Source organism: Helobdella robusta, assembly GCF_000326865.2.
Source record: "Helobdella robusta unplaced genomic scaffold HELROscaffold_4, whole genome shotgun sequence".
NCBI classification, from domain to species: Eukaryota; Metazoa; Annelida; class Clitellata; order Rhynchobdellida; family Glossiphoniidae; genus Helobdella; species Helobdella robusta.
In genome coordinates this window covers 7884265-7895305 of record NW_008704902.1, presented here as the reverse complement: position 1 = coordinate 7895305, position 11041 = coordinate 7884265, and the positions used below count along the sequence as shown (strand labels likewise).

The window sequence follows — 11041 nt, the reverse complement described above, 5'->3', positions numbered from 1 at the left end:
GCTTGATTGATTTTACAAAAAAATAGACTCGGTTTGGCACTTAGGATTTTGGGCAGTCCTAGAATAAATGATTTGCATCCACATGTTATCTCAAGCAAAGTTATACTGAATTTGTTATTTTAAGTTATTTAATAAAATTCTTTTTTTTTCAGATAAATTTCCGGAGCTTCATGAACAATTTGCAATTTTGCAAAAGTATGAAGTTGACATGGATGAAGAAGTCATACTACAGCTTAAATCTCTTTCGCAGCTATGGGTCGATTATGGACGTGAATTAGAAGACTCAGAATTTATGTTGAAGAAAATAAAAGTCTGATTTGTTATGTATAATATATATGACATAGAACATATATTTAACATTTTAACATAGAAACACACCCACCACCCCACCACGTGGGGACACATACGCATATATATATATAATTGTTGAAAATTGTCGAGAGAATCATTGAGAAGATTAACGTCGTGCATCACAATCAGAAATTGTCAATTTGGTTTCCTAGCGGGGAAATCAACAATTGATGCAATTCACATCCTTCGGCAACTGCAAGAAAAGTACCTCGCAAAGCATCAACAACTATCACACATTTTTGTAGACCATGAAAAAGCATTTGATCGAGTTCCCCGTGAAGCAATCAGGTGGAGTCTACGTCGACAACTCATTCCAGAATATCTTGTTCGACTTGTGATGGAAATGTATACGAATACTAAGACTCTCGTCAGCACAAGGGTTGGAAACACAAATGCATTTGACATCGGCGTTGGAGTTCACCAAGGCTCGATTCTCAGTCCACTGTTATTTATAACTGTGATGGAAGAAATCAAAAAGCCGATACGCACTGGTGACATTTGGAATCTAATATATGCTGATGATATCGTTTTAACAGCCATGTCTGAGCAAAATGCAACACAGATGTTTAAAGGTTGGAACATCAGACTTCCCGATCATGGATTCAAAGTCGACATCATCAAAACCAAAACAATGAACACTGGTGAACCCATTCAATCCACAGCTATTGGACAATGGCCCTGTTCAGTCTGTAAAGCTGGTGTAGGTAACAATTCAATCAAGTGTCAGCAGTGGTATCACAAACGTTGTTCAAAAATAATTGGTAATTTATCTAAAATGTCCAATTTTGTTTGTCCTGCTTGCATCAATCCACAACAACAAATTCGAAATAGTAATGTTTTTGAAGCCAATAAGGTAGAGAAAGTCACATCGTTTCATTATCTAGGGAATGTTCTGGATTGTACTGGAACAGCTGAAGCTGCCGTTCGAGCACGCATACGTGCAGCCTGGAATAAATGGCATCTCCTTGCTACTATATTGATGCTGCGTGACATCCCACTACCACTACGATGAAGACTTTATAAATCTGTGATACGTCCGGTGTTGTTATATGATGCAGTAACATGGCCAATGACAACCAAACTGGAACAACAACTTAACCGAACCGATATGAAAATGATCCGATGGATGCAACGAATTAGTCTGAAGGACCACATCAAATCTATCGAAATCCTGCGCCGTGCTGGTTTAGATGATCTTAAGGACGAATGCCGACAACACCGTCTGAGGTGGTTTGGTCAAGTCAAACGAAGTGGAAACAGTGGCATAACTTCTCTTGCAGATGTTGAAGTACCTGGCACACGTCCCAAAGGCCGTCCAAAAAAGTCCCGGTCGCAAACAATTGAGCAAGACATGAAAGCTCTAAATTTAAATGAAATGGATACAAATGATAATTTAATTTGGCGCAAAAATTGATGGCAAAGAAAACAACGTCCCACCTCGGGGGAACTGGGTCTCTGGACGCTAAACGATGATTGATTGATTGATTGAAATAACATTTAAAAAAGACTTCACAAGCAATAAAATGCTATTTAAGCGTCCCTAAAAGTTCTATAATGTTTGCAATCAAAATTTTCTATTTTTAATTTTCATAAACGACATTGTTAAGAGCATCTCTTCAAAAACGGTTTCAATTTTGCTTTTTGCTGATGATATAAAATTACATGGCCTTCTTCAACTTCAACGAGTCATTAACGACATAGTTGCTTGGAGTATCAAATGGCAACTACCACTTTTTTCAAACAAATGATCTCGTTACTCGTTTCTTTTATCACCAAGATCTGTCTTAATTCCGCATCAATACTCAATTGACCAACAACTTCTAACTTGTACAAACAAATTCAAAGATCTAGGAGTGATAGTTGACAACAAATTCAACTTCAATCTTCATATCAGCGACATCACTCACATGGCTTCTTCTCGTGCACGCCTAATCATCAGATGTTTCACTTCCAGAGATAAAGATCTATTTACAAAAGCTTTCTGCACATATGTACGACCACTAGTAGATTATCGCTCACCAGTATGGAGTCCGCATTACAAGTGTCAAGTGATGAAGACTGAAAGTGTTCAAATAAGATTTACCAAATCCATCCCGTCAATACGTCATTTTCTGTATCTGTCTAGATTACACGCAGTTGGTTTACAAATACTCGAAAGTCGTAAATTAATTTTTGATCTGTGCCTGTTGTACAAAATACTACACAATCTCATCGAAACTGACCTAACCAATTAACCAGTCACTTCATACCTTCACGTTATTTGTCAACTCGTGGTCATCAATGCCGATTGCAAAATTTCAATGCTAGCAACAATGCAACAAAATATTTCTACTGTAACAGGATTGTCCGGGTATGGAACGCTTTGCCGGCAGAAGTGGTTTCCTCAACTTCACTTGCAATTTTCAGAAATCATCTACTATCTATTGACTTAAATAAATTTTTGACTATAATCTAACTATTAATGTTGATATTGTCTCATTGAGAATTATTATCTTTTTGTATTATGTTCTTATCCAATTTTGTAGATTAACATTTTCACCGAGCTACCATCGTCATTTGCCGATTAATTATAGCCATCATACTAAATTTTTTATTACACCTCCAATGTTTATGTTACATGTTTAAAATATATTCTTGTACATAAATAAACATATCAAATTCTATTGTAATCTTACAGTTATTACGTATATTGTTATGTTGCCTCATTCATTATTTGTATTATTATGCGATGATTTCTGTTTGTTAATATTTTGCAATTTAGAGTTAATTCATTGACGTGTGTTTATTCTTTTGGAAACTGTTTTTTCTGATTAGATAAGTGGTCCGTTATGGCTCTCTGGTCAGTATGTCATTAAATATAATAATAAAAATAAATAAATTTTTAGTTATTTTAGACTGCATTTTTATATATACATTTACGTAAAAGCTTTTTTCGGTAACCTTTAACATCATCAGTATAATAAAGTTTGTGATATTGTTATATGTAGTTAATCAGATATTATAATTTTTTCAACAAAGGAACTCTAAGTTACATTGTTTTTTGTTGGTAGGCTCGTTTACAGCCTGTTGGATATTTATTATAGGGTTTCTATTTTTTATTAATAAAGCCTCTGCCATTCTCAAATTCTTATATTTTGGTTGTAATACAACATTTTGGTTTTTGAGTTTAATATTTTTCTTGTTATTTTTATTCTGTGTGAATCCATTAGATGATTTTTTATTGCACAATTTTGTGTATAAATTGTTAACCTTCTTGATAAAGTCGTTGTAGTAAATCCGATATGTTATGTGTTTCGGTGTCTACAATTACCGATTTTACGTGTTAACTGATGAACTTCATATAACAATATCACAAACTCTATTACACTGATGATGGTAAAGGTTACCGAAAAAAGCTTTCATGTTAATGTATATATGAAAAATGCAGTCTAAAATAATTAGAAATTTTATTTTAATTTTATTATTAATTTGAATAAATTGAATAATATCGATAAAATAATAGTTCGAAAAATTGAAAAACGTAGTTACAAACTCAACAACTCGGAAATGCGGTGATATTTTTTAATAACTATATATATATATATATATATATTTATATATAAAGACCATAATTAATGCAATAATTTATGAAATCTACAGAATTTCTAGCGTTGGATAGTTTTTTTATTACATTTCTCAATTTCTTGTCGTCATCATTTATTTTATTAACGTTAGAATAATATGCAGTTTTCCAATTCATTCTCGAGTGTATAGGACCTATTTCGATTTTTCAATCATCTTTAGCACTGGTTGCTGTTTCTATAGGAAATTTCTATAACCCAGTACTTTTTGCAGTTTTTATATAGAATTTGTATGACCCAGGCCTGTGTTCTTGTGATTTGCATTTACGAAACAGGTTTTCTACAAAAATTCATTGAAAAAGTTGTATGATATCGCGACATGTATGTGTATATCAAGAGAATTATGCAAATGCATAACTAAAGTGCCTGCTGCTGAGAAAATATTTTTAAAGACCAGCGAAATGATCGCAAAATGTATATTGGTTCTGTAGATAATGTGATGACACAATCTATCCAACGTAGGGAAGCTATGAAACGAATGTATGATGATTTTATGAAAAAATCCGTCTGTAGACCAAGTACTTCGTCTATTCAAATGATAGTTTCAACATCTGGTAGTTCTTCAACTGATATACCAGATGAGGATGAGATTCGCGTCATAGAAACGCCACTTCGATCTGGCAAAGAAACTCAAAAAAGGAGAGGTCAGTTGCAAAATTTAGCTTCCGTATGTGATAGAACTGGAATTTCTGATCGATCTGCGGTATTTATTGTTAACGCTGCCTTGCTTGATTTGAATGTTATTAATACAGACGATTCATCAAAAGTAATAGACAGAAGCAAAATACGTCGAGAGCGAAAAAAAGTAAGCAAACATTTGCAATATGCTGACAGCAATAAAATTATTACAGTTATTTATTTCGACGGTCGTAAAGACAATACTTTTGTCATGACTACTACTAACAATACAGCACATCGGAAAACTATTACTGAGGAGCATATTTCTCTCTTATCAGAGCCAGATTCTGAATACATCGGTCATTTCTCTATTGATTCTGTAAAATCAAATACGATTGAAAAAAGCACTGTTGATGTTCTTGAAATGAAATTTGAATTTTGTTCTTCCTTGGTGGCAATGGGATGCGATGGCACAGCGGTAAACACGGGACCCAAAAATGGAGTCATTGATTTACTACAAAAACACCTGAAACGACCTTTGCAATGGTTTGTGTGCCTGTTACACGCAAATGAATTACCGTTTCGCCATTTGTTTTCCAGTCTCGAGGGTACTACAACAGGCTCTAATAGCTTTTCTGGCAGCATAGGAAAAAGGCTCGACAACTGTCTCGACTTCAAAGTGGAAGCATTTGAACCATTCCCAACAGAATTGCTAGGCCTGAATACTGATTTGCTAAGCAGCGATCAAAAATATATGTATCAGATGTGCTCCGCAATTTCTCCTGGTACGGTATCACCAAACTTAGCTATTAAAGATCCAGGAAAACTGACACATCCTCGATGGCTGACTTGCGCAAACAGGATTCTTCGGTTATATATTGGAACAGCAATGGAAAACTTTAAAGATTTAGCCAATTTCATCATAAAAGTTTACGCACCAACCTGGTTTGATATCAAGACAAAATCATCTTGTAAATATGGTCCAATTAATGTGTTCAACATGGTTAAAAGGTGTTTATATTTGCGTGATGACCTAAAAAACATTGTCTTTAAAACCGTTCAAAAAATGCTTTTTTCGCTCATCCAGAAAATATGTTGCTAGCTATGTTACAAGATGATGCAGAACACAAAAGTGAATTGGCTAATTGGCTAATTTCTAACGTTAATAAAATAAATAATGACGACAAGAATTTGATTCGAAATAATGAGAAATGTAATAAAAAAAACTATCCAATGCTAGAATATCTGTAGATTTCATAAATTACTGCATATATATATATATATATATATATATATATATATATATATATATATATATATATATATATATATGTTAGTAATAGACCATAATTTTTACAATATTCTATAAATTCTACCGAGTGTTTGGCGTTAATATGTTTGTAGTTCGTTTTTTCGATTTTTCTCACTAAAGTTTTTTGGTGAACGTTTAGTTTATTAAAATTCAAAATAAACTTATTTTTCGAATTCATGCTGCAAATAAGGCCATATTTCGATTCCGAATGAATCATCATCAGTGCTCCTTGCTGTATATATAGGGAAATGTTGACTTTGTCAAGATGAACTTTGACGTTGTAAAAAACACCAAAGTTAAGCTGAAACTTTGATTCAATAAAAAAAAACATTGAAGCCATGATGAATGCACAACACTCAGGTGTTATGGATGCATTGAATAACAATAGTTATAGAATGCTTTCGGCTATAAACTCCATTGTATCAGATCGTGCACATGACCAGATAAATTTAAATTCTGCTAAGTCAAGCAACGTAGCTGCCGAGTCTATAGCTGTGCCTTGTACGATACACACGGAAATAATAAACAAAGCTAATGAAAGTATAAAAAACGTTAATGCCAATATAGCAAACAAAAAGTGTACCGTTGGCTGATAGAGTTAAACCCGGTAATCAATCTCCGGACGATAGTGATTCAACGGATGGCTTCCAACTCGTCAAATCTAAAAATATATAAAATCAATTAATTCGCAGTTAACCAATGTTAATTTGAAGACTAGCAATGATAAAGGTCACAAAAAGCAAACTACATTTTTTGGAACAGGCATTAACTGTAATCTAAAATCATCTAAAATTATTGAAAAAATCTACCTACTACGTTGGAAATGTGAGTCCGTGTAGTAAGGAAGTTATTAAAAATCATTTAAAGACAAACGGTATAAACTTCAATCACTGTTTCCCGATCTTCCGTAAAAGGGCATCTGATGATGCATCAACAGCAGAGAAATCAACAAAAGAATCCACAGCATTTAAAATCATTTTTCCTTTATCGGAGCAACCTACTTAAGTTAATTAATCCAAATATTTGGCCAAGATACACGTTTCTTCGCCAATGGACTTCTTGTATACGAAAAAATCTGATGACAACGACACGAAGAGAAAATCGATCCTCAACCATGCCGTCGTTAAATGATTGTAACATCACTGCTGATCTTGGTCAAGCAGCATCCTTCACTGAAGTTGAACCTTTTGCCGACAATGATGAAGTGGGCGGTAAATTTCATGATCCAGATGTTAATTTTTTTAATTTTTAAAATATTCAATCACCTTTTCTTTTACCTAAAAAAATTATAAATTATGTGAATAATGTAAACTCATTTTTTATGTTACATTTCAATGCAAGAAGTTTAATAAACAAGATGACTGAACTTAACAGCGTATTATATTTATGTAACAATATTTTTTCAATCATTTGTGTAACTGAAACATGGTTAACTGATTATAATTATCATTTAATTAATTTACCTAACTTTAATTTTATATGCAAAAATTGTAGCAATAGAACTGGTAGCGGCGTTGGCATTTTTATTCACCAGTCTTTAAGATATAATATTTGTGAGGACATCAATATCAGATCTTTATACTTTGAATCACTGGTTGTTGAAATTTGTGTATCTTATTATTTAAACTATTTTATTTACGTAATTTATAGACATTAATTTACAATTATTTCTTGACGACTTGAATAATTTGTTTTCTAAATTGATTTTTTCTTAAAAAAAAGCATGTATATATACTAGGGGATTTTAATATTGATCTTTCTAAAACAAACTGTAGGCTTTTAAAAATTTAATGTTCTCGTATAATTTAAATCCATTAATATGTTTGCCTACCCGTGTTACTTCATCGTCATCTTCTGTTATTGACAACATTTTTACTGATAATCATAATTTGCACAAATCTGCCGTTTTATGCTCTGATATTTATTATCGTTTCCATATTTTACTTCCTTAATTAATACTTACTTAATTCTTTTAAAACAACTTGCAAATCTACTTTATTGCGCAACCTCAAACCACATAATCTAAGTTAAACTGCTTTCTACATAATTTTGACTGGAGCTTTCTCTTAAATATTACTGATACTAATACTGCCTTTGAATACTTTATTACTATTTTTATTAATGCTATTGTCCGTTTACTAAATCACGTCAAATTTTCAAGCAGCCATGGATCACAATCGGTTTGTTAAAATCTTCTAGAACTAAAAATAATCTGTACAAAAAGTTTATAAAAACTCGTTCTCTCTCTGATCATTTAAAATACATTAAATATAAAGATTTATTTACTCATCTTTGTAAAACTACAGAAATGTCGTACTTTCATAATCAATTTCACAAGCCTAAAAAATGGCAACCAAAGCTGGAACTTATTGAAATCATGCCTGAGATTATCTCAGTCAAATTTAAATTACTTCTTTAAGGTTGAAGATGTTGTTTTTAATGACGAGTTATCATTATGTAATCATTTTAATAAGCATTTTTCATCTTTGTGTGATATAAATTCTTCATGTTATACATCGCACTTAACTTATGATTATAATATCATAAATAATTTTAATAGTTCTAGTCATGCCGAAATTTTTAACTCCTTACTAAAGAAAATGACAAATATTATTACTTCTGTGCTTCTAATTAATCTTTCTTTTTCTAACTCTATTTTTCCTAACTGTCTTAAATTATCTAAGGTAATTCTTTTATTCGAATCTGTTGATAAACAGGAAGTCAATAATTATCGCCTCATTTCTTTGATCTCAAGTTTATCAAAAATTATTGAAAGAATTATTTTTAAAAGACTGTCTCTATTTTTTCAGTCCAATAACATCTTAACTAGCCAGTATGGTTTCCGTCCTAAGTTATCTACCGAATTTGCTATTTCCGATCTGAATACTTTTGTTTCTAATGCCATTGAATAAAAAAATATTCCATAGGCATTTTTCTGGATCTAACCAAGGCATTTGACTCCATTGATCATAGGATACTTACTACTAGATAAACTCAAGCGTTATGGCATTAGAGGTCATGCTCATGAATGGTTTTTATCTTATTTAAGTAATCGTTCTCAATATCTCTAAATAAACCAAACTGTGTCCAGCTCTCTTCCTTTAAATCGCGGTGTGCAGCAAGGTTCTTGGCCCTTTACTTTTCAATATTTTTTTATTAAATTTCAATCTAAGGGTATTCTGTTATAATTTTTGACATAATCAGAACTACATAATATATTATATAGCAGATTTAGTAATGGTTGTACATAAATGCATTAAAGAAGATTGGCAATTGTTGCAAATGTTACTTTTTTCATATAAGGAACACATTTAGGGGGGGGGGGGGGGAAAGATAAAAAAGTTTATCTTCGTTTTTGAGAGGCACTCTACTATATATGTTATATATGATATATTATTTTCCAATTTTTCATATACTCTGAACTGTTGGCCGATACAAGATTTTTAATATTACAGGTCTCCGGGTCAAATCTTTACTGGTTTGATAAATAAACAAATTGTTAATAGTGAATTGCTTCTAAATGCATGAACCCACTTGGGTTAAGCGAAAAATTAGAACAAGGCACAAATGAAATCTTATGATTTATTTGATGGATCCTGGTCCGTACTCCAGAATGAGCACTTTGCATTACTGAAGCATTATCATAACCTAGGCTTCGACAAATATTATATTGATATCCAAACCATGGTCATCAATAATGTCTACAAATTTTTCTGTGATATCCATAGCTTTCATTTCAGCAAAAGGAAAAAATCCTACAAACGGTTCTCTGGCCTCCACATTTTTGATAATCTTGTTTAATTGAGATATGTATCATAAATTGAGTCAAACATTATCCCATAATACTTTACTTTTTTACATCTTCAATAATTTTCTATTTTACGGTACCTCCAAAATATAGATATGAATTCATTCGGTCAGAATATATAGCATATTATAATACTACATAATGTGTTTAATTATATATGAAAATAAAAAAAAACACAAAACTATATCTATGTATACACTTATTAATGAAATTATTTATATTAAAATTTGTGTATATCGTCTTTTCGGAAAACCCTCTTAATCCGCTCCCCGCCCCCTTCGGTACGCTAGCGCTCTACAATTGTCCGTGCATAAAATAGTAAGATTCAACGTTGAATACCATCGGTATTTTTATTTATTTTTGTTATTTATTTATTTGTTTATTTTTTCATTCATTTATTTGTATTTTTGTATATTTATTTATTTATTCATTCATTTGATGTAATTCAAAAGATTACAATTTTATCTGATTATTTTCAAGGATAAATTTAAACAAACTTTGCTGAGCCAAGCTGAAGACTTAAGAAGACAAATTGTAAATTTGGTCGAAGATTTCCACATTAGAGGTTTGAAAAAAAAATAATAAAAAAAATTTTTAACATTGGATTAATTTCTAGGGCCCTTTGGTGGTTTGACCCCAGTAACTGAAGCACTTCATCTTCTAGATTGGTTTAAAGAACAAATTGTCATTATGAGGGAACAAGAGTCAATCATTAAAAAGGGACTCATGCTATTTAAATTAGATCAACCACCTTCAAAGGACATAAGTAAAATGGAACAGGTAGAATTTACCAATTATCAAATACGTGAATTTTTATACCTCGCTATATTATTTTACATACAAATAGGAGCTTGAACAGTTGGAGCAAGTTTGGCAATTAGCAAAACAATGGGATTTTCATTGGAATTTATGGAAGACTCAAAAAATTTTGAATATTAAATCGAAAGAAATTGATGACATATCCTACACGGTTTTAAAAAAAATTTCAAAGCTTGCCAAAGAAATGAAAGTAGATATTTTATTTTTTAATTTTAAAATTTGGTTACTTTTTTTTATTAAGTTTTGCAACATGTAATAATGCAAATAATGAAAATAATAAATAATTAGATTTATGATAAAATTAAAGTAAACAATTATGTAAGTTTAGGTATTCGTATTCTCTCATTCTCTCTCATTCTCTCTCTCTCTCTCTCTCTCTCTATATATATATATATATATATATATATATATATATAGTTTGGGATGCATATTTCATTAAATTTGTATGCCCATTCTGCGTTCAAAAGTTTTTTGATAAGAACTTCAACACCACTATTTTTTTTGAATTTGTAT

The 11041-nt window shown here is 31.5% G+C and overlaps 1 protein-coding gene across 1 annotated transcript; it reads left to right on the top strand.

Moving 5' to 3' along the window:
• Nucleotides 1-4383: 4383 nt before the first annotated feature.
• HELRODRAFT_162916 (hypothetical protein) lies at nt 4384-5691 on the top strand (the record flags this gene model as incomplete). Its single annotated transcript, XM_009024973.1, has 1 exon — nt 4384-5691. The coding sequence occupies one exon, from the start codon at nt 4384-4386 to the stop codon at nt 5689-5691; it is 1308 nt and encodes a 435-aa protein (XP_009023221.1).
• Between the last annotated feature and the right edge of the window lie 5350 nt (nt 5692-11041).